This window comes from Halteromyces radiatus, assembly GCF_025201355.1.
Source record: "Halteromyces radiatus strain CBS 162.75 chromosome Unknown BX664scaffold_7, whole genome shotgun sequence".
Classification (NCBI taxonomy): Eukaryota; Fungi; Mucoromycota; class Mucoromycetes; order Mucorales; family Cunninghamellaceae; genus Halteromyces; species Halteromyces radiatus.
The window spans coordinates 882,582-906,345 of NW_026251693.1; the positions used below are offsets into that span (position 1 = coordinate 882,582).

The 23,764-nt window shown below is 32.4% G+C and overlaps 8 protein-coding genes across 8 annotated transcripts; 3 read left to right on the forward strand and 5 right to left on the reverse strand.

Annotated features, from left to right (window-relative positions):
• Positions 1–1,308: 1,308 nt before the first annotated feature.
• Positions 1,309–2,379, reverse strand: BX664DRAFT_339621 (uncharacterized protein). Its single transcript, XM_051546669.1, is given in 5 exon segments — positions 1,309–1,601; positions 1,785–1,938; positions 1,981–2,023; positions 2,102–2,217; positions 2,229–2,379. The coding sequence occupies 4 exon segments, from the start codon at positions 2,114–2,116 to the stop codon at positions 1,532–1,534; spliced, it is 282 nt and encodes a 93-aa protein (XP_051397673.1). The 5' UTR covers positions 2,117–2,217; positions 2,229–2,379; the 3' UTR covers positions 1,309–1,531.
• On the reverse strand, positions 2,359–4,612 carry BX664DRAFT_361293 (uncharacterized protein; the record flags this gene model as incomplete). The annotated part of the gene is made up of 8 exons (XM_051548236.1): positions 2,359–2,498; positions 2,569–2,804; positions 2,868–2,952; positions 3,029–3,091; positions 3,162–3,237; positions 4,044–4,085; positions 4,146–4,204; positions 4,606–4,612. 8 exons carry the CDS (start codon positions 4,610–4,612, stop codon positions 2,431–2,433), a joined length of 636 nt encoding a protein of 211 aa, XP_051397674.1. The 3' UTR covers positions 2,359–2,430.
• A 3,445-nt stretch (positions 4,613–8,057) lies between these two features.
• BX664DRAFT_339626 (major facilitator superfamily domain-containing protein) lies at positions 8,058–10,303 on the reverse strand. Its single transcript, XM_051546670.1, has 8 exons — positions 9,809–10,303; positions 9,683–9,695; positions 9,539–9,593; positions 9,383–9,459; positions 8,988–9,288; positions 8,756–8,857; positions 8,585–8,683; positions 8,058–8,521 (listed from the first exon to the last, which is right to left on the reverse strand). The coding sequence occupies exons 1-8, from the start codon at positions 10,282–10,284 to the stop codon at positions 8,292–8,294; spliced, it is 1,353 nt and encodes a 450-aa protein (XP_051397675.1). The 5' UTR covers positions 10,285–10,303; the 3' UTR covers positions 8,058–8,291.
• Positions 10,304–11,314: 1,011 nt separating this feature from the next.
• Positions 11,315–13,279, reverse strand: BX664DRAFT_339627 (uncharacterized protein). Its single transcript, XM_051546671.1, has 2 exons — positions 12,891–13,279; positions 11,315–12,750 (listed from the first exon to the last, which is right to left on the reverse strand). The coding sequence occupies exons 1-2, from the start codon at positions 13,270–13,272 to the stop codon at positions 11,426–11,428; spliced, it is 1,707 nt and encodes a 568-aa protein (XP_051397676.1). The 5' UTR covers positions 13,273–13,279; the 3' UTR covers positions 11,315–11,425.
• Positions 13,280–14,537: 1,258 nt separating this feature from the next.
• Positions 14,538–17,125, reverse strand: BX664DRAFT_339632 (uncharacterized protein). Its single transcript, XM_051546672.1, has 12 exons — positions 17,014–17,125; positions 16,881–16,927; positions 16,647–16,807; positions 16,529–16,568; positions 16,375–16,430; positions 15,902–16,276; positions 15,429–15,524; positions 15,239–15,317; positions 15,076–15,128; positions 15,008–15,009; positions 14,814–14,870; positions 14,538–14,711 (listed from the first exon to the last, which is right to left on the reverse strand). The coding sequence occupies exons 1-12, from the start codon at positions 17,016–17,018 to the stop codon at positions 14,672–14,674; spliced, it is 1,011 nt and encodes a 336-aa protein (XP_051397677.1). The 5' UTR covers positions 17,019–17,125; the 3' UTR covers positions 14,538–14,671.
• A 785-nt stretch (positions 17,126–17,910) lies between these two features.
• BX664DRAFT_317025 (uncharacterized protein) lies at positions 17,911–20,799 on the forward strand (the record flags this gene model as incomplete). Its single annotated transcript, XM_051542733.1, has 2 exons — positions 17,911–18,229; positions 18,512–20,799. The coding sequence occupies 2 exons, from the start codon at positions 17,911–17,913 to the stop codon at positions 20,797–20,799; spliced, it is 2,607 nt and encodes an 868-aa protein (XP_051397678.1).
• Positions 20,800–21,268: 469 nt separating this feature from the next.
• BX664DRAFT_187836 (40S ribosomal protein S30) lies at positions 21,269–22,108 on the forward strand. Its single transcript, XM_051540051.1, has 4 exons — positions 21,269–21,313; positions 21,575–21,631; positions 21,733–21,794; positions 21,913–22,108. The coding sequence occupies exons 1-4, from the start codon at positions 21,311–21,313 to the stop codon at positions 21,986–21,988; spliced, it is 198 nt and encodes a 65-aa protein (XP_051397679.1). The 5' UTR covers positions 21,269–21,310; the 3' UTR covers positions 21,989–22,108.
• A 216-nt stretch (positions 22,109–22,324) lies between these two features.
• BX664DRAFT_284883 (40S ribosomal protein S1) lies at positions 22,325–23,661 on the forward strand. The gene is made up of 3 exons (XM_051541653.1): positions 22,325–22,336; positions 22,458–22,512; positions 22,877–23,661. The coding sequence occupies exons 1-3, from the start codon at positions 22,333–22,335 to the stop codon at positions 23,616–23,618; spliced, it is 801 nt and encodes a 266-aa protein (XP_051397680.1). The 5' UTR covers positions 22,325–22,332; the 3' UTR covers positions 23,619–23,661.
• Positions 23,662–23,764: the final 103 nt, after the last annotated feature.

The following is a 23,764-nucleotide window of genomic DNA, read 5'->3' on the forward strand; positions in this document are numbered from 1 at the left end:
TTATGATCATTTTCAAGTATGGTCAATTACCGTACTCAAAGTAAGATATAAAAAAAAAAATGAAAAAGAATATTTAAAATATGATTCTCATTCTCTTTTTCTTTTTCTTTTTTCTTTTTTTATTGTTTTGATGCACCATCATCCTTTATATACAGATCACAGAACCAAACGAAAATTGGATACATAAAAAGGACGAATAAACTAATTCAACTATATTATTAACAACAACTGGAAAGGAAAATCAATTTGTGTACAAATAGATGACATTTTTTTCTATAGTTTCTTTTATTGATAGTTATAGTCTTATTATATTCTTTTTATATTCTTCTTCTTCTTCTTTAATAAAGTTTATCTTTATATCATCATCATCATCCTATTTATTATTATTATTTATTCATCTATTCAACTTTATTAAAATCATAAGTGTTTCCATAAATGGTATAACTTCAAAGTCCGTTCTCAATGTGGGGTTGTGTTGGATCAAAAAAAAAAAAAAAAGGTCTGGAGGTTCCTCAAAAAAAAAAGTTGGAGACAATTGGAAAAATCTGGAGATTGAAAAAAAAAAAAAAAAGTTGGAGACAATTGGAAAAGTTGGACCAATCTCTGACAAAAAGAAAAAATTGGCGCGCTCTTCACTTTTTTTTTTTTTTTACTTTTGCATTTTTTTTACTTTTTTTTTTTAACCACTGGCACTTTGAACATTGTAAGTTACCATTATACATTACTTTACTAATCTATATTTAAAATTCACTCTTTATATATATTATACTTACTATATACTTACTATATACTTATTCTTTCTTCTTCTTCCTCTTACTCTTTCATATTATGAACTAATCTTTTTTTTTTTTTTTTTTTTTTTTACTCTTTTTATGAACATATAGTAGATAGATATATGAATAAAATATATAATATGATTAATTGGTTTATAAGTTTTCTATTGGATAAAAGAATAAGCAAACCAGGGAAAAGTATCCAACTCTTTATCATGGAAATTAGTTTATTGAATAGTTTAGTCTTTTAGTTATAGTGTTTTATATTTTATAATCTTTTAAATAAACTCATATTTTATCATTGTCATTTCACTATTATTTATCTATTTGTCCTCTATCATCATCATTATCGAAAGGAGTAATAAGAAAGAATAGTATGATTATCATTTTAGTTTCACTAAAAAAAAAAAAAAAAAAAAAAAAAAAAAAAAAAAAAAAAAAAAACTAAAAACAAAATCCATATACACATCAGTATCTGCTATTTTTCTTCATACATTACATCCATCATTTTTAAGAATAGATATTTTCTTATTATCAATCATCATCACCACCCATGATAATAGCAAGTTGTACCTGTATACTGTTGACTGTTCGTCTTCTCTCTTAACGAAAATAACGATATCGTTGATGATACAGTAGAGCATATCATACACTTCACTACATGATACACTCAAAGATACATTTTATTAAATCATCACAACAATAGATAGTAGCAATAGGTACAGACACAAAACATCATAGCAGGATGATTTAAATAATCAAACATTTTTATTTAAATAAAAGAGTATTTTTACAGGAGAAAAGAAAGGGAATAAAGAAAAAAAGTAACTAAATACCAACAATATAAAGAATATATACAATACTAGTGATAATAATGACAATGATAATAATAATAATAATACTAATGGAGACAGAGATGCCAATCAAGTAGAAAAACATAATGAGACCATCACACATGGAAGAGACCAATCAAATAAGAAGAACCAAAAAAAAAAAAAGATAAGGACTAACCACGTAGTAAAGGGTTCTGGTAGAAAATACCATGACAACGAGAGACAGATGAAGGAAACGGAAAGAGAGAGAGACCAACCAGATAGAAAAAGAGAAGAAGAGACCACGCAAACACGAGAGAGAACAACAAGAGAGTAAGAGAGACACCATACCACTAGAGAAAATAACCAACCAAGTAGGAAGAAAAAAAAAAGACCTTCAAAAGTACCTACCTGTACACATAGGTTGACTTGCATTTGCTGTTCAATCCAGAGTCCAACAGTAAAAAAATAAAAAAAAAATAAATAAAACGATTAGTTCCTTAATCTATGTCTTACCATCATAATTGTCATTCCATCCACTTCCAAACCATTAGAAGAGCCATAACCAGCTAAAGCTAGAGAAAATAAAAAATAAAAAGGAAAGAAAGATGAGAGAAATGAGATAGATAAAATAAGAAAGGAAAAAGAAAAGAAATGAAAACTCAGTTAGATAGGAAAAATAAGAAATGAATTTATAAGTTGGCTGAATTAAAGTGTCTCTCAAAGCAATCACGTATCTTTTCTTTTCTTTTCTTTTCAATAAAGAAAATTTAGACTATATAGACAATAATATCTAAAAGATCAATAAAATAAAAGAAGAAATATATTAGTATCATTTCCTTTTTTCATCTATTATTTTTTTTAGACTTATCATTTTGCACCATTGATCGTTTTATATCACCGTTTTGTTTGACTAAAGGTTAATATAAAGTAATGATGATCATTCGACATTTGATTGCATAAACAACAATCATTGTATCTACAGATAAAATCAACCAAAAAACAGTACTCCATCACTGTTATTCTTATATATGTCAATGTTACCTTGTGTATATCATCTGACAGCGATACCGTATCAATCCCCATACAATAAAAGGAAGGATCTAAAAAAAAAAAAGAGAGAGAGAAAGAAGCAAGTGATTGCATGTAATATTGATTGATCATCTTTTCCTTTCCTGACAACTTACTAATTTGATTGTATAGGCGACAATCATAGTATCTACGAATAAAAATAAACCAAATGAATAGCAATCCGTTACTTTTTTTTTTTAATACATGTTACCTTGTCAACACCAGTGGATGTTTTATATCATATTGCAATTGAATGTCATCATCATCATGAGTTCGAAGAGAAAGAAGGGTTGCCACTAGCAGTATATCTGACATTTTAAGACCATCAAGGAAGGTAGCTTGTTCCGGTTTTAATAGATACGCTCCACTGACCAATTATGATATTATCCCCTAATTCTTTCCAAACCATACCGCAAATGGCAGGACTTCCAAGGACTCCAGCATGAAACAACACGACCTACAGGCGATATACTGTATTCCTTGCATGTTGCCTTCTAGCCTCCACCTACTTGAGCACTAGATCCAGCCTCTAGATTCATAAATGATCCTAGACACCAGTCATCCTCGACCAAGTCCAATGCCTGTTAGATAAACAAAGATCATCTCGCCATGATCTTTGAATATCACCAAAAGCTAAGTATAAAACGATGATGACCATTCGACATTTGATTGTATAGGCGACAATCATGATACCTACAAATTAAAAAAAAAAACCAAATGAGTAGCAATCTGGTACTCTTTTTTTTCTTTTTTTTTTTATACACATGTTACCTTATCAATAACCAGTGGATATTTTGCATCATCTTGATTGTATAGACGACAATTGTGGTATCTACAAATAGAATCAGTAAAACGAGTACCGGTTCATCACGGTTATTCTCTTTTTTTTTTTTTTAATGTATGATTACCTTAGTTACATGATTCACCAGTGTCAATGTATCAATCATAAAGGTCATACCAAAGGAAGAACCAAGAACATTTTACAAATAGTATAGCCAAAACCGAAGTTATTGATTTTTGTTGAAAGGAATGGAGAGTACCACAAGACGAAGGGATAATAGTCCAAGGCAATGGGAGAAAACAATAAGTGGAAGACATCATACCAAGTGGGAGGGACAAAAAAAAAGGAAGACAAGGACCAACCACGGAAGAAAGAGATCTCGAAGAAAACACCATGACAATGAGAGACAGATAAGGGAAAGGGAAAAAGAGAGAGAGAGACCAACCAAGTAAAAAAGAGAAGAAGAGACCACACAAACTCGAGAGATAACAACAAGAGAGTGAGAGACACACCATACCATTAGAGAAATGATCTTGAAGAAACCAACATCATAGGAGAGAATAACCAACCAAGCAGGAAGAAATGAAAAAAGATCTTCAAAAGTACCTGTAACACAAGTTGACTTGCATTTGGTGCTCCGTCCACAATCTAATGGTAAAAAAGACAAAAAAAAAAGTAAAACGATTAGTTCCTTAATCTATGTCTTACCTTCATAGTTGTCATTCCATCCAGTTCCAAACCATTAGAAGAGCCATAACCAGGTAAAGCTAGAGAAAAAAAAAAAAAAGAGAAGGAAAGAAAGACGAAAATAAAACAAGAAAGGAAAAAGAAAAGAAAAGATACGTGATTGCTTTGAAAGATACCTCAATTCAGCCAACTCATAAACTCATTTCAATAAAAAATATTTAACATCCATTATTTTTTTTATACTTATCTTTTTACACCATTGGCTTGTTTTGTATCACCGTTTTGTTTGATCAAAACCGAGAAGAAAAGTGATCTTGACAATTGGAAAAACCAGAAGAGTCATGAATTAATTATAAAACAAGTAAGTAAGTAATTATATTTTATACTGGTTATTTTATTTTATTATTATTATTTTATTTATTTTCTAAATTGACAATTGTAGAATAAGACTCCATTACTGTCATTGTATTTTATATGTTACCTGTCATTATTCCAATATGGAGACGCGAACAGAGTGCGGAGAATGAATGAAAAAAGTGTGGAGAAATGGAAAGAGAAAGAAAGAAAAGAAAAATGTGGGGAAACGAAATAAATAATAAAAAAAAAAAGAAAGCAAAAGTCCGAATAGATAAAAGTAACGTACCAAAAGTAGCAAAATAAAGAGAAAGAATATATTGTAATGTGATAATGAATGTACAATTAAAAAAGTAAATTAGTTTTTTGACATTGAAAGGAAATGTCAAAAACTAATCTACTTTTCCTTTCACTGTTGATAATACATTTAGATTGAGTCACGAATACAATATATGGCAAAGAAGGGGAAAAAAAACGACAAAATATATGAAAGAGAGAATTAATATGATTCCATGTTGTTTCTTGTTTTTCATATTATTGTTAGAAAGTCTTTAAACTCTGATTCTCTTTGCTTGGATTCAGCTGTCATTTAATTTATTTAAGGAACCAGGTACAGAAATGCATTGATGACTGTTCGAGAGCTAATACTTAATAATATAAGAGAAAAAAATAATAATTATGATTTTATTAAAAAAAAAAAAAAAAGGGAATGGAAATATATATAATTGATATACTAAGTACCACTCTAAACTACAAGTAAAAAGAATCACTAACGATTCGTAAGCCAGAATAAAGGAAAAAGATACTTCTAATTGATTGTATAAGCCGATCCAGGTGAATCCTATAATATATCCTGTTCATCCATGTAGTCCACACCTTATGACAATAGCATGTATTCGTTTCGTTTCATTTTGTGATCCTGTTGTATATATATCTATCTATTCCGCTGATGATGATATATAGCCACTTCGCGTAATCATCCTATTGATACTATATTTAAATGATCAAGTCTTCGTGTATCTAGATTTCTTTCTTTCTTTCAGACATATATTCAGTGATGATGATTGTCAAGGATACCAATTATGAAATATGAGAAGAAGAAAGAACGGTAATTCTAGATGGATGGATGTTGTAGTAAAAAGATCACAGAAGAACGTATATAATAATAAAAAAAAAAAGGAAGGAGGTTAGAAAGAAAAAGAGGAAAAGCGCTTGTTTTTGAAACTTACCTTTAATAAGAGTAAATATTTGTAAAAACTACATAGATAAAATGAGTAGGATATAGTAACGAAGTTGGAATGAATAAAAAAAAAAAGGAAAGAAAGAAAGAAAGAAAGAAAGAAAATGATTTATTTTATATGTCTACGTGGTCGGAGTCAGTTTAAAAAAATCCTGCAAATCAAATCTACCAATCATAAGGAATTACATAAGTTTAAGTTTCTTTTTTTTTGAATTGATTTTTTTTTATTGATTACAGTAACATCATAATGATGATGGTGATGATGATGATGATGATGATGATATATTAGAATAAATACTTTCAAGTGAATGTCTTGATCACTTATTTCATATTCCTTGCATTCATTGAAAATTGAATAATCATGATAGTTGAAGAAAGATCACAAAAGAAAAAGGAATATCAAACATATAGGTTAAATCAATTTGAACAACTTCTTATTAATCTGATGGAACATCAATTACATTCATTTAGAATAATAAATCAGTTTAAATACGAGAAATTGATTATCTGATAATAACAAAATAATAAAGTAAATGAATATAAATTATGAAAAGCGGTAGTTGAACATCCAAAAAAGGAAAGCCTCAATTCATGAGGTTATATAAAATAGACCTCACCTTTTTTTTTTATTTTCTCACACTTTCTTCTTCTTCTTTATCACTAGTGTTATAAACTTCTTTTTTTTTTTTTTACTTTGTATAAAAAGTAAGTAAAGATATAACAAAAGGAACTTTATATACTTGTTAACTAAACTCTCTCTCTCTCTTTTTTTTTTTTATCTTGTTATAGAAATATCATCTCTTGACTCTTTTTTATAAACTGAATCCTCAATACAGTATATAGTCAATAGATCATGAAACTATAGCAATAGGTCTATTACTATCAAAGGTACTACTATATTTCCAAGAAAAAAAAAGAAATGGTAAAATAATAAAGTGATTTAGGTATGGTTATGATACTGATTCTTTTTTTCTTTCTTTTTTCCAGTTATTTTCAAGTATAATGCCAATGGAAAGGTTATTGAATATATCTATCAATTATGGTGATCAGCACAAGCAGAACGCGATCAAGGATATTGTCTTTGAAGGTAAGGTCCAAAATTACAATAGTGAAGTATTTGTCAATCAAGATATCTCATCGTTTCTTTTTTTTTTTTTTTTTCATTGATGGCTAATGTCACAAATAGAAGGTTGGCTGTTTATATGTTACTCAATTCACTATAAAGGTATCCTTTTAATCAAGATGGTTTGATTCATCATCATGATCGTTATCCTTGTTGAATCAATATCCGCTTCATTACTATTATCATCATCCATCAAATATTATTAATACAAGTACCAACTGCAGTGGAGCATCCATTATACATCAATACTTATTTGTTACGTCGATAGGTGGTCATGATTCATCCTCCATCAGTCTTATTATGTTACTGTCGTTCCATTCTTACGATCATTCAACAGCAGCAACACTGGTATCCAACAATGATGATCTTACCATCACCGGTATATCCTCGTCAATAATACGCATCATTTCGGCATCATAGAAAATATCGGCCAAGGCACCAGATACAACATTTTCGGTGATATGATAAAAGGGAACATCAATCGATTTTCTATTTTACGATATTCTTCTTCCGGAAAATAAGAATAATAATTGTTACAATGATAAACAAGCGACCAGTGTTATCACCATCTTTTTTTTTTTTTTTTTACTGTATTGGCTCCGTCACATTATCACAAATATCACCAACTATAGGAACAATTATGACAGCATTGATTATAACGTTAATGACAATCAAGGCAGGATTAAAAATGACCACTTCAACTTGATAGAGGTAGGCAAGAAAAATATATGAAGAATTGATTTACAACATGATGGTACAAAATTCAATTGGGGCTTTCTTTTTTTTTTTTTTTAGTAACCATTCCTTTATTGGTAATCTTCAATAGCAACATTCACAGTTACTCGAAAATCCAACAAAAATCCTTCTATCGTCATCAGCGATTGTTATTTCACCTCCTTACCAGAGCAACATCGACGTTCTTTTTATTCGGCATTCGAAGCATATTCACCATGACATGACCAAAAAAAAAAAAAAAAAAAAAAAAAAAGGTAGGGGTTAGCCCTTAGGAATTCGATTCATCAAGGGGGGAGTGGAAACCTTACGATCGGAATGGACTTTAAACGTTACTCAATAAGGAAGACCGATGAAATGGCAGCGATCTCAATTGGAATAGTAGCAACGACGAACCACGATTTGCCCCTGATCCCTTAGATTAGTATCAAATTATAATAATAGCAATAGGTATGGTAGTAATTTATTTAGATTTTTATGTGTTAATTAATAAAAAAAAAAAGAAAATGTGATCTTTTTTATGTGATGATTACGATGACAACTTTGATGATTGATTTTGGTACGATATTACAGTATGTTAGTGATGGAAGATGACGAACAAGAAATGATTTCTTTGATGACGATGAATGACGATGGATGACGATGGCAGTTACATAGGAGAAAAAAAGAGAGAGAGAGGAGAAAATAAGAAAGAAAAAAAAATGAGTAAGGGATAAGTTTATTTTGATTCCAAATGTTGATCTACGGCTAGGCGTTTCATATCTCCTTTCAGGAAGAAACAGGGTATGGATCCAACGGCAACAATGATGGCAGCGGCAATCAATGGTGTTTGAGGATAAGCATGACCAACTCTCAAGCAATCAAGGATGATGGTGAATAAAAACATGGTCATACTACATGCACCAGAGATGATGCAATTGCTGACACTTTCAGGCACAGGATAGGTCACTATAATGGATGAAACAATCAAAACAGCGTCTCTGGATTATTATTATTATTATTTTTTTTTACTTTCACTTGCAAGTTCCAAATAAACTGAGAATAATCCATAGGAAAAGAATCCATTGGCAATACAAGCAAGGATGACAACATTGAAAGCATTAGGAATAACTAAATATAAAAAAATAGGATGATCAGAAGTGATGGAGTACATATAGTGTGAGTGTATATCAGATGACTTACTTTGAAAGATGAACATAATATATGTGAAGATGGATAATGGGGTGAAAATCATGATGATAGTACGATGATCATTGGTTTTACCCATCCAGTAACCAGTAACAGCTGTGATAGGATGAAATGATGATGGATGATCATTGGATGATGAAAAAAAAAAGAATAAGGGTGAATAAAACAAAAAATGGTTTCGTCTTTTTTTTTTTAAAAAAAAAAAAAAAAAAAAAAAGAATCCTACCACCACCAGGAAATCCACTAATGATGATCACAGCGACACATATACCAGCTTGCTGTTCCGAATAACCAAATATAACGAGAGCTTCAGCAAAGATGGCGGAAAAGCATAATGCCATTCCGATTCCTGTGGAAGAAAGAATCAACAGCCACCAGAAATCCAATTGTTTAGCTAATACCTTTATGCCTTCAAATACACCCATACGCATCTGCGTAGCACTATGACTAGGTGGTACTTTTGGTTGTCTAGGAAGAAATGGCATAGCAATCGCGGCAATGCTACCAATTATGGATATCACTAGAAACTGGTAGAGAAATTAAAAAAAAAAAAAAAGAGTTGATATTCATTTCCTATTTGGGCCTATTGTTTCATTATGCCATCATTCATTATTTTCTTACCATGAAAGGTGTACTATCAGCATCAGGAGTCAAATGAGGGATCAACAATAATGCAATCACTGGTCCAATCGATAATGCTAACCGAAGGAAAAAAAAAAAAAAAAAAGAGTTATTAATGAAAAGTAACTCTTTCCATATTGATTTGTTTATCTTTACTTGTCAATGTATTTGAAATGCCTCTCCATTTTGGTGGGAACCAAACAGCGGCTAACTATAAAAATGATGATGATCCCGAAAATAAAAAAAGATCCAGAAAAGGAAACCAAAAGAGGAGAAAGCTTTTTTTTTTTTTTTGTGTACCTTTGTTGAAATACTATCATCAAATCATCATCATCATCATCATCATTATATAAATAATATTAAAAAAAAAAGAAAAGGATGAGTATACCACATGATTATTATAAAGAATGAATGAGGAGATTATACTTTGTGACCAAGGGACCGGCAATAGCAGCGAGTGATTGGCCAATGATGACAAGGAGAAAGCGATGATGAGGAGGAACAATGATGGCTAGATAACGCAACCAACATCCAAACATATTGATAAATCCGGCGATGACAAGAGTGATTTTGATCCCCAAACGCTCATAGGCCCAAGCGGTGGGTAACGAGACGACAGTATTAAGGATGGCACAAATGTTGGATAACCAATTCAAGGAGGTGAATGAGACCTGCATCCATTGTGATGTAGCTTCAGGAGCGCTGGATGCACTGAGCCAGGTCAAATTAACCGCCGTATTCAATAGAACCACGCAGAACACAACCATCCATGCCACGTAGCTCACTTCATTTCCTTCCTCCTCTTCATTTGATGTTGGTGTTGCATGCATTGCATGAGCGGCTACTTTATGCTCTTGAGTCATCACTTGTACACCAACATCCTTGTGATCTGGATGATCCATATGCTCTTCATCATCATCATCATTTGAATCAAACGGTGTCATGATTTTATTTGGTAAGAAAGAAGAGAAATACCTTTTTCTACATATCATATTGAACTTTTTTTTTTTATATATTTATTTTTCATTTATTTTGATGATAAAAAAAACTAATCTTTATACTCGTTCGATTTTAATTTTTTGCATGAATCTTCCTTTTTATTATTATTATTATTATTAAATGTTGAGAAAGGGATATTGTGTAAGGGCAAACTGTATCTAATGAAATAGGAGTGTAGTTAGCTTGGAAGAGAGAAAAAAAAAATAAAAAGATGTATACATAATAAACATTTCATTATTCTAACAGGTAAAGATCATATACAACAAGGAAACAAGCGTTTTATATATATATATATATATATTATTATTATACATGCGTATTGGCGTGCGTTGAACGTGTGATGGAACAAAAAAAAAAAAAAAAAAAAAAAAAAAAAAAAAAAAAAAGGGGATGAGGTCGATCAAAATGAAAAAAGTGTAACCCATATGTTGAACATACATTCACCATACGATATTCCCTAATATGGTTTATTGGGAGGGAAGACGAAAGACTGGGCTTAAATCCGGGGCAAAGGATCAGAAGAAAACGGGTAAGGAGCCACTACTACGGATCCCCCAAATCGTTTCAATAGACAAAAATAGTTATTTTTTCTTCTTTATATTTGGATAATCATCCTGATTGGTTCAAGTAGAAAAAAGGAAACACTTTTCATTCTAACACACTCCCACTTTCATGCAATATCTGTTTTGTTTAGAGCGCATATCTGCCGGGCAAAACATTAAGAGACCAAAAAAGAAGAGATGATGAATAGATGATATTTTATTTGATACCGTTCAATTGGTATAAAATAATCAACTAACTAAAGAGATGATAAATGCAGAAAAAGAAAGGAATGCCGAATGATATATATAAAAAAAAAAAAAAAAAGAGAGGAGAATAGATGAGTAGGTTCCAGGAGAAAGGAAAGTTTTGAAGGAAAGGGGCAAATGAAAGAAAGAAAGAAAAAAAAAAAAAAAGAGAATTGAAATGCAAGACATGAATAACATATAACAAAATAATAAAGTAACAATAATAAAATAAAAATAAAGGGGATGCGGGTATATCCTAATAACCTATCGATGAAGTACCAAACGTCCTATAAGTTGATGATGTGGATGTTGATGATTGAGTGGCGTCAGTAGTGATCGATCGCTTCTGAGATTCCAAGCGGGCTTTTCCTGTCAAAGGTACTTTGGCGTCATTGTCAATATTGGATTTTGTAGGAAATTTGCTTCGCCTTGATGATGGTACGATACTAGTTGTTCTTGGTCGATTGTTTGTTGTTGTTGTTGTTGTTGTTGTCCTCCGGGGAGAATTAGTGTTGACGATAGTTCCGGAAGCGGTTGATCGTGCAGCAACAGAAGAAGGTTTCAAGACAGGATTGGCGTTTGTCTTTAAAGAAGTTGGTGGTTTTGTAGATGACGTCATTTTGTTGTAAGGTACTATTGAAGAACGATGATGATTTACAGGAGTAGCAGAGGATTTTGTCATATTATTGATTTTGGTTGGTGTACGTCCTGATGATGTCGATGATGATGTTGAAAAGGTATTGGTCAAAAGAGTAATGTCATCCATAGCTTTGTCTAATTTTTTCTGCATTTGTGTATGCTGTAGAACGTCATCGTTGACATGTTGTTGATGTTGGGTATGCAGATGTTCCAGTTGATCCAAAACATGGGCCATTGTTTGTTCCAATTGAATGCGGGCGGTTGTTTCCTTTTCTAGTCGAGCTTCAAGGGGTTGAACATGAGTCAGGGTTTGATGCATCTTTTCTTCATAGACTTGTCGCATATTGATTTCTTGGTCCAGGCGGTCATAAAGTACTTTTTGCTGTTGGTCCATCAACACTGTCATATCTTCCATTGCTTTCTCAAAAGCTTGTCGCATAGCTCTTTCTTCGTTCAATTGTTGTTCCAAATGTTGAATGCGATTGTTCCATATTACTTGTTGTTGTTGGAATGTGGTCCAAGTTTTTTGTACTAAATCATTATTATTCTTGTTGTTGGTTGATTGTTCAGTTTCATCGTTATCATCTTCCAAAGGTAAGAATACAGAAGCCGATTCTATTTCACCCATTTGATCCTTGCCATCTATGTCTTCATCATAACCTTCGTCACTAGCCAAATAAGTGAAAGAAGTAGGGCACCGAGTAACATTGGATAAAAGACGATTGTTACCAGCACTATTCTTGTTGCGCCAGTTTCCCAGTTTGTTAATCTTGATAAAGACGACTTGTTGTTGGGGATATAAACAATCACTTGAAATGCTATCATTGTCGTCGTCCAAAATTGGTTCAGTTTCAGTAATAAAGATGGGTAAATCCGTATCTTCCAAAGAGTTCATCCTTGATAAGGTTGGTGAAAGCATTCCATGTTGTCTTGGTTGATTATCTTTTTGGTGAAGAAAAAAAAAAAAAAAAAGAGGAAAGGGAAAAAAAAAGGAAAAGAAAAAAGTGAGTAAGAACCATTCGAGGAGTTTCAAAAGATATTAAGTTCCCCCCCCCCAAAAAAAGAGAAGAATATAGACTTACAACAATCGGTTTGCGTAACCTGACAAGTTGAATGGACAAAAGAAGAAGGATCATCGTTGCTATTTGACCTGTACAAAGGCATGGACAAAAACGATTGTGGTGCAACAAGAGCATTCTTAGTAATAGTCATGGTGGAATCACAAGATGGTTCACGTCGATGATGATATTGTTGTTGAGCTTGAGCAGGTAATTGTAAAGGTGATAATCCATTATCATCCACGAGAACAAGTGTTGAATTTTGTTGGATATTAGATGATGATGAAGAAGGAGAAGAATAGGACCCAGCCTTGATCTCATGATGATGATGCTGATGCTGATGATACGAATAATGTTGCTGATGGCGTTCCTGTTGTTCTTGTTGTTGTTGTTGTTGGATGAGCATGTGATGATGGATTCGGGTAAGGTCAAGGTCATCTTGGTCATATTCATTGGTTTCTTTTCTATCGATCAACGAAGAAAGAAAAAGATTGGTATGTACTGGAGGAGTTGTAGTTGAAGAAGATTCGTCTTGTTCATCGAAATATCCCGATAAAAATGAAGAAGAAGAAGATGCTGATGATGATGAATCGTTCGATAAACTAGTGAATGAAGTTTCGTCGAAAAAAGTATATTCTTCTTCTAACTGATCAAGGTAAGCTAAAGCTTTCAAATGAGATTTGGGCGGGAATTCATAGTTGATTTGTTCCGAATCGAGATGTTGAGGTACTGGCATCATCATATCTTGATCATCTTCTTGTTGTTGCAGTTGATGATAATAAGATGATGATGCCTGATTGATGGAGGAAGATGATTTAAAATGAATGATGAAAATAAAAATAGAAAAGAATGAATTAAATAGTAATAGAGAATTTTTTAAAGAAAAAAAAAAAGAAAAGAAAAGAAAGAAAAAGAAAAAGAAAAAAAGAAAAAGAAAAAAAGAGAGGGAAAGGCATTTTATGTGAGTCGGAGACCATAAAGAGAATTCCGAATAGACAAGCGGGAAATGCAGGACATGCATATAAAAACAAAAAAAAAAGAAAAAGAAAAAGAAAAAGAAAATATCATCAGTATCAATATATATATCTTTTATATATATATATATATATATAAAAGATATACTTACATCAAGGTGATAGTACATGTCTGTAGTATGTTGATTCATCGTCAACGATGAAGATGTTTCGGTAGGTGGTTGAAGTAAAATAGGTGTAGAATTAAATGAATTTTCGGTCATCATCGTATGTATGTAATAATGATGAAATATTTTGAAGAGTAATTTTGATTAAAGTACTTTTTTGATTTTTGGGATGTATATATGATACAGTGTATTAGGTTGTTAAAAACAAACAAAAGCGTACGCTGTAATCGTGTGTATGTAATGATTATACGTATCGTGTTTGTATCGTGTAACGAAAAAGAGAAAAAGAGAGAGAGAGGAAAAAAAAAAAAAGAACTTTACAAAAAAAAAAAAAAAAAAAAAAGGAAAGGAATGGAAAGGGGGGAGGAGGAGGGAGGAAGTAGAATAAAAAAAAAAAAAAAAGGGAGAAAAGTGAGAAAGATGGGAAAAAAAAAAAGAGAGAGAGACGTACAGAGAACGAAAGTAAGAAAAAGATAGAAAAAGAGAAAAGAGAGAAGAATGAAAGAAAATGATTCGAATTGAGGCAATGGTTTATATAATAATATTTCAAACGTTTTATTAATTGTTAAAAAACGTGTAAGGAGAAGACAAAAGGGAGAGAAAGACTGATAAACTACAACAACAAAGACAAGTCTAATAATAATCACTATACTAATCAATTCATCTAAACACGTAGATCACTATTTTGTCGAATTGGCTTTTTCCTAAAAATAATAATAATAATAATAAAAAAGTCTAATTTGAGTATCACTTTTTTTAGTTGTTTTCCCTGGATCATGCTCTTCGCACACGTCTGTCAAGCTTACCCTAATGCCTTTTCTGTCATCATAACAACTTTAGGTAGAGTTTCGCTCGATTCATTTCTAAATAGTAAGGAGACATGTTAGTAATAGTATCAAACGCAAAAAAAAAAAAAAAAAAAAAATTGAATAAATTCAATACTATCCAATAACAATAAGGTAAACCTTGTCAAATAAAGTTAGGGAGGATTTTGACTTACTTCTACAAAAAAAAAAAAAAAAAAAGTATCAAGTCAGTCAAAATCTATTATAACAACAAATTGATTACCTTGTATGTTTCTAATACTTGAGACAAAAGGACATTTGTGTCGATCAATGTACCTGAAGAAAGGAAATAGATAATTTTAGATAAGTTAATATAGAAAGCCAAAAAAGAAAAAAGTCTCTTTTCCTGTTCTTTTTTTTTTTTTTTTGTGAAACACCCTGATTACCTATATAGACTGGATCAGTTGTTGTTTCTATGTAACGCATGATATTCGACTGCAGATCTTGACACTTTTGATAAAGTTCCTAAAATATCCCAAAAAAAAAAAATGCATCCCGTTCCGTTGTTTTTATTTGGATAACAATTAAGTCAAATCATTCCAATTTTCCCAATATTTTTTTTTTAATTTGATTTACCCGCAATAATGGATCATTCGTTCGTGATTGTTCATTTGATAATAATTGTTGTAATAAACCACTAGTACTTTTGGATTCTTCTATACACTCCTGGACCTATAAAATAAATCATAACAAATCATGTTAGTCATAAAAGTAAAACAAAAAAAAAAAAAAAGAAAGTCCCTCCTTTTTTTCTTCCAAACAAGGAGAAAATTTGAAGTAGATCGCGATCATAATCAATCACAATCAACTTGAATATCTGTACCCATTCTGACTGATATCCTCACATATACATCACCCCAAAAAAGTATAACAACTTCCAACCTTGTCATACACATCATCCTACCTATTCTCTCCTCTTTCCTTTTCTGTCCATTCATCCTCCTCCCCCCTATCTATCCAATCCATCCCCCTTTTTCTCCTTGTTTTCCTTTTCTCCTCCTTTAATTTCCTTTTCTTTTTCTTTTTTTTTTTTATATTTCTTTTTTTACTTTTTCACCATTGTTTTCCGACATTTGTTTACATCCCGAGATCATTTGATATTCGTTATGTGATGATGATTGTTGTTTTTCCTTGATATTGCTGCGTTTCAATTTCCATCCACGAAACAAAGATGATGTTCTATTAGTTGCCGCGTTACTAAATGATATTGGTGTAACTGTCCTATTTTGTTGATGATGCTGCGGTTGTATTGGTAAGGGCGAAGTTGATATCCATGCTTCTGTTTTATGTGGCGCTATTGACCGGATTTGGTTGATTTCGTGACAATATTGTATGATTGGATGAACAGGTTCATACTCTCCAAGTTCGATCATCCAAACATAGACACATTCAATAATACGTTCACGAACCTTGGTATAAGTTTCCTACAATATAAAAAGATATATATATATATATATAAATATTATTATTATTATTATTATTATTATTTTGATGATCATTAATATTCTCTTTTTCACTTTACTGGATGATTCCATATAATCCTCAATGATCGAATCAATGTTTCATGTCCTAATTGTTCTGCATAAAAAGAAAAAAAAATAATGATCAGTTCTGTTTTTTTTTTTTCTTTCTTTCTTTCTTTCTTTCTTTTTTTCCTTCTTTTCTTTCAATCTTACCATCAAAAGATTTGCAGTTTTCCGTAATCACTTTCATTAACTATCATATTAATATATATATATATATATACGAAGAATCAATAAAAGTTTATTTATATAAAATTTCATCAAGACTTACAGCAATTGTCAATAATTGAGTTTGAGGTATCATACTAAGGATCTTTTTCTGAATCACTTTTCTTGTTGTTTTAGCAGCTTGTGGAGATTGATTGATTTTATGACATATGCTGATAAAAAGAGTCCAATTTTCAGTTGTCAAACTACTATCTGTCGCCTTGTCTATGGAAGTCAGGTCCAGTAAATAAAGGGGTATGGAGCAGTAACTTTTTTTTTCCTTTGTTCCTTTGTTTACCTATCAATTGCATAAGTTCTGTTTGTTCAGAGTCCTGTAAAGAAAACCTAAAGAAAAAAGATATCGCAATGTGAGTATCTTCCTCATCTAGTTATTGGCTCCCTTCAGATGACTCTTATAAAAGACAACTTACTTCATGTCGATGATAGACTGATATTAAACAAAAAAAAAAAAAATAGGTAATAGTAATAATCGTAGTAGTTGAAGAAGAAAGTTTTCAGGGTGTAAGTTAAAAAAAAAAAAAAAAAGAGAGAAAGAGAGATAGCTTGGCAAAAAAAAAAAAAGAAAAAAGAAAAAAGAGCTCACGGACGGGATCTGAAATGATTACCATGATTGGAAACTGGTCAATGTATACTTTTATATATTATCATAAAATAGTGTATCATCTTTGTTAATAATTATATATAGATAGATAGTATAGATATAAATATATAAAAGTTAAATGAGACTATATTAGAATATATTGAGTGTGCATATATTTGAAACTTTTTTTACTCTCAAAATCAATATTGAAAAAAAAAAAAAAAATGCCAACCAACCTCATGTATTAAAAATATGCACGGTTCCTCCAATCATCATTCCTGAGGCTAAAAAAGTTATATGATGATAAAAGGATATTCGAAAAACTGATTGTTTCAATCAAATGAAAGTTTTCCAACCCCTATGATCCTTCATATGCTGTTGGATACATACCTGCTTATAATTGAAAAAGTGTAATTGGTAAGATGATGACAGGAGATGTAGACCTATCATTATTTTCGCTCTTTTGTCGATTTCGTCCCGATTAGGAAACGCCTCCTTTTTATCTCTCCTTGAAATGCGTTTTTCATGATAAAGTCCCCACGTTTTTATTTTTTTTTTTTATTTTATTTTATTTTATTTTTTATTTTTTTTTATCTTTTCTTTCACAATTTTTTTTTTTTTATATTTATATTTTTATTTTTTTTTTTATTTTTTATTTTTATTATTTTCTTTTTCTTTTTCTTCTTATTATTATTTTATCTTTATTGACACCAAGTTAGTGATTATAATGTCAATCATTGAAGATGTAGTATCATTGACTGATGAATCAAGACATGATCATCAACAAGATGACGATGAAGAAAGTATATTACCACTTACTCAAGAAGAACTATATCAAGAACTGAATGAATTACTTAGCGCCTTTTGTTCAGATGCTCAACAACAATTTTGTATGGATCAAAATATTATTCAACCTGATAACCTATATCGCTTAAGACAAACTGTACAACAAATACAATTACTTTTACCAACTGTGGATCGTACCAACAATCTTCAACTTCGTCAAGCCTTGATGCGCGTCATTCATGATATTTTACATTACTATGGTGAAGCTTGTCGACAAAGAAACATGTACTTATTGGATGAGGTTATGACAAATCAATATATTGGGGATTGGCATCAACTCAAACAGCAATGGAAACTCAAGGAAAAAGAAAACCAAAACACTTTGATCTTATTAACCGACATCACTCTATTGACAAACTCATGGTATCATTCACTCAAAAACAACAACAACAACAACAACGACAACAGCAGTAATGACAGCATTACATTAATTCCATCATTATCTACTTTACCAAAACGTATATCCAACGCCGCCAAACGAGGTTCCATGGTAAATCACAAAACCAACGCAACGGTAACATCATCTTCACCATCACTGAACAGACGTTCATTAGCCCCATCATCTACATCTCCTTTATCAGCATCTACTTCACCATCAACAACAACAACAATGTCAACATCACGAACAATGTCATCTACAGCAGAAGAAATATTGACATCCATTCTGACAACTTTTGATTATCCACCAGGAGCTTATACAGTAGTTATTGACAAACACAATTATGGCCAACTTGGACTTCAACATGGAAAAATTGGTACTAGACAAATCATATTCGACCATCGTCAGCTTTCCACCAATGATGCGATCGATATGATTAATCAGATTTGTGATATCTTTGCCGCTTTATTTGCTTCCACCGCACAACATCACTTAGCCCAAATCGACTCTCAAATACGAAAATCTCAGCCCTTTCACACTTTGTCTCATATCAAGCGATTGTCAACAAGGATATTTGAGGATACATCATTGATAACATGTATGGACGACGCAGATATGGATCAAGAGGACAACTTTATAGATACCAATCATCATGATCATCAAGAATATTTGGACCATCAGTCTCAACACTACAATCAAAATCAACGACATCATCGTCGCCAATCTACAACAAATGAGATTCTACATACAACTTCAAATATATCTTCTTCATCAACAAATCACCAAACATCTTCTCCTATGACTATATTGACTCCTTTTCGACTTTCGATGACACCTACTCATACTTTATGGCGTCATCCTATTCCTATTCCTTCCTTTGCTCCAGCACCATGGCAGTTACCTGATCTTCTGAAGAAGCGACATCCTTATAATCCTTTGTTTTTTGGTTTATTCCGCCGACGTACAAGTAACAATCAAACCAAAAAGAAAAATCAATCATCTTCTTTTTTGAAACATCTGCAGCCTCAACATCTTCAGCATTACCATCACCAACAACATCAACAACATCCTTGTCATCATCATCATCATCATCATCATCCGCAACAACATCAACATCAACATCAACATCATCATCATCAGCATCGAAATCAAGTGACTAGGACAACATCTGCACTGAAAGGGAAGGTAGAAGGACAACAACAACAGTGTTGTGAAACAGCATCCAATCCAACATTGTCAACATCTTGTACCACATCCACAACAAAAAACAATATCAACAATAATAGTAGGACAAACATCACTAGTGCTAACGCAACAACACCGACGCCTGCAGTTTCAGATTGTTATGCATGTCATTCTGCAATGCTTCTCGATGAAGGAATTGACAACAGTACTCATCAGCATCATCATCTTCAACCTTCAACAACCATGTCCACGAGTGTACCATTACGACGATATCAAAGTAAACGACGTGGAAGGGGAACTATGGGGAAATCCACTACCTTAGATACTGCCATCTCGTCATCATCTATGGAGGAAGAACAAGTAAATCACCAGGCGGTTGATGATATGTATGACATGTATGATAGCAATACTACTTTGGAGGCTCCATTTATCAGTGTTTCAGTTGACAAACTTGCGTTCCATCTGGGCAAGATCGCTGGCCAATTTTATCAAGATCTTCTAATGCATACAAGGCTACGTTATCAAGAAACACAAAGCACGCTACAAACTTTGGAATGGCAACTGATGGATCTTTATCGACATCTTCAATTAGCAAGTTCTAGGGCAGTGATGCAACGTGCTTTAATGATTGTACAAGAATTGGATGAACGACAGCATGACTCACCTTGTTTTCAACAACAACAAAAACAACAACAACAACAACAACAACAACATCATCATCATCATCAGCTACAACAACAATTGAATCGATTTGGTCAAATTGGACGGCAACAATACAACAATGGTGATGGTGGACAAGAGGAAGATGATGATTCAAGTGAAGGTGACGCTATTCATCAACATCATCAACAGGAAGAGAATGATCAAGGACAACATACAGCAGCACAGCAAAGAAAATCGATGAATCAATGGGTACCCATTTGCACTGATCACTATCAAAAAAAGGACATGGCATTCAATAACAATAATAACAAGGACGCGGATGATGAACTTTCTGGATGGAAATTGATACCATCATCACCTCTTATGACCTCAGTAACGGCAGCAACAACAACTCCAACTCCAACAACGACAACATCAACAAGAACGACATCATTGAATGAAACTTTGAACGATATGAAAACTCTTCACCATGCATTACCCATTACCTCAAAAGTGGCCACCAATTCTGCTTCCACCCTCAATAACAATAGTAGCAATATATGAAATAGTTATAGGACTTTTGGTATGATAGATAATTTAGTTTAATTTCATTGTCATCATTCTTTATTTGAAAATCAAAAATACAATTATTATTATTTTTATTATTATCACACTCTTTTTTTTTTTCTTTGGATTGATGTTGAATTTTAAGAAGGAAAAGAATTTAGTAATACTGGAATTAGATTAAGAGATGATGTTGGTAGATGATGATCATTTATGACCATTACCATCTGTTTAATTTGAGTTAATCATGACCTTGTTATTTAACTTGCTTTAATGATTAAGCTCTCCTTATTTTTTTTTTTTTTTTGTGTTGTTAGGATGAAAAGTACATTCTCATTGTCACACCATCAACTTTCAATGAAATGTGCAAACATCACAATTTTTTCTTTTTGCATAAATGATCGGTGTTCGAATTAAAAATTGAAGGGGGGCAACAGGCATCTTTTTTTTTTCCTGATCAAGAGCTTATTGTATTTTTCCCCCTTATTCTTTTTTATAATCTTCATTTACGATGGTATGTAGACTTTGATTGTAGTTTATGTTCTTATTATTAGAGGACTGAATGAAAGGATGATGGATGGATGTACCGACAAAGGATTAGGTGAAAGGATGGATGGATGGATGGAAGCAGGGACGGAAGCAGGAATGGAACGCAGCAAGGATTAGATGATAGGATGAAATTATGTACATCAATATTCACATGTGGAAAAAACGCATGTTAATAGGGGCTATGTCTAATACACTACTCTTTTTTTTTTTTTTTGTTATTCTATAGGGTAAAGTTCACGGTAGTTTAGCTCGTGCTGGTAAGGTCAAGTCTCAAACCCCCAAGGTAAAGTATTCGAGAGGGAAAAAAAGGAACATAGCATTGCATAACATTCAGATATTCACTCACATACACACACACACTCTCTTTCTTTTTTTCCAACATAGGTCGCCAAGCAAGAAAAGAAGAAACAATTGACTGGTCGTGCCAAGATGAGACAAGTATACAAGTAAGTCCTTTCCCCATATAGATAGAGAGAGAAAAAAGTGTTTAGCAAAAAAAAAAAAAAAAAAAAAAAAAGACATAAGATAGACTTATTGTGATTCTTTTTTTTTTTTTGATATTAGCCGTCGTTTTGTCAATGTCACCAACCAAGTCGGTGGTAAGCGCAAGATGAACCCTGCTCCTACTGCTGGTCCTTAAAGTGATCTATCTCTTTTTTTCTCGATCATCATCAACATCATCATTACTCTATATGTTTTGAAATCAAATAGAAATTTAGATATCAATAAAATCCAACTATTAAAAAAAAAAAAAGAACAATTCTTGTCTCTTTATTTTCTTATTATGCATGATCATAAGAATTCTTAATAGATTATATGTTTTGTGTCTATGTGTGTTAGTGGCGTCCGAGGGCAAACTCAGACCGAACAAGGAAATGTTTTTACCTATAGTAGTGATCCATTCACTCTCCGGTCAGTGAATTTTCTGGCCTGACACTGTTCTCCATTTTTTTTTGTTCTTTCTCTTTTTTTATATAATCCATCATGGGTAAAGATAGAAAAAAAAAAGAAATATATCATCCATCCATCCATCCATCCATCGTTCTTTTGACATATTCAAGAACAAGAACTTTCTTTACTCATCCATCATTTATTTTGATATTTTATAGCTGTCGGTAAAAACAAGCGCCTCTCAAAGGGAAAGAAAGGTTTGAAGAAGAAGGTGTAAGTCAATCGTTCCTTAAAAAAAAAAAAAGATATACAACAAATGACAACAATGACAAAATAGCAACAATAATCAACAAATGATATGGAAAGATGTCGACGGTGATGAATTAGGAAACATGTGGTTTTTTCGATACTTTAATGACAAACATGAACGACATATGGAACATGCAACAAATAATTATACGAATTTTTTTTTCTCTCTTTTGGGAAGGGAATTTCACTTCTGTCTGGCGATTCTGACTCTCGACTTTATATCCTTTCATCACCGTTGATATTCGACGTATTCTTCATCTATTTTGTCACGAAAAAAAAAGGCGAACAAATACTGATCTATTTTTTTTTTATTTATCTTTATTATTAGTGTCGACCCCTTCACCCGTAAGGACTGGTATGATATCAAGGCTCCTTCCATGTTTGATGTCCGTCAAGTCGGTAAGACTTTGGTGAACCGTACTCAAGGTCTCCGCAATGCCAATGACTCTTTGAATGGTCGTGTTGTTGAAGTGTCTCTCGGTGAATTGTCCAAGGATGAATCCCGTGCTTTCCGCAAGATCCAATTGAAGGTGGATGAAGTCCAAGGCAAGAACTTGTTGACTAACTTTTACGGTATGGATATGACCTCTGATAAGCTTCGTTCCATGGTCAAGAAATGGCAATCCACTATTGAAGCTTTCGTGGATATCAAGACTACCGATGGCTACCTTATCCGTTTGTTTGTGATCGCCTTCACTGCCCGTCGTCGTAACCAAGTCAAGAAGACCACCTATGCCCAATCTGCTCAAATCCGTGCCATCCGTAAGAAGATGTTTGAAATCATGGCTGAAGAAACCAGTGCTTGTGATTTGAAGGAATTGGTTACCAAGGTCACCTCTTCTGCTTCTCAATCTGCTCAAGATCATATTGCTGCTCGTATTGAAAAGGCTTCTCAATCCATCTACCCTCTTCAAAACACTTACATCCGTAAGGTCAAGATTCTCAAGGCTCCTAAATTCGATGTCTCTCAACTCTTGGCTCTCCACGGTGGTGCTGCTGCTGCTGCTGAAGAAGTTGGCTCCAAGATCACCAAAGACTTTGTTGAACCCCCTGTTTTGGAAAGCGTTTAAAAAAAAAAAAAAGAAATCACTTTGTTAGATAGCTTCTCTTTATAGTTTTTTTTTTTTTTTTGAAATAAAAAAATTATCATTTCCTATTTATCTTACTGCATATTTAAAATGTATCGTGTTCCAAATTTCCAAATGAGGTTTGCGGA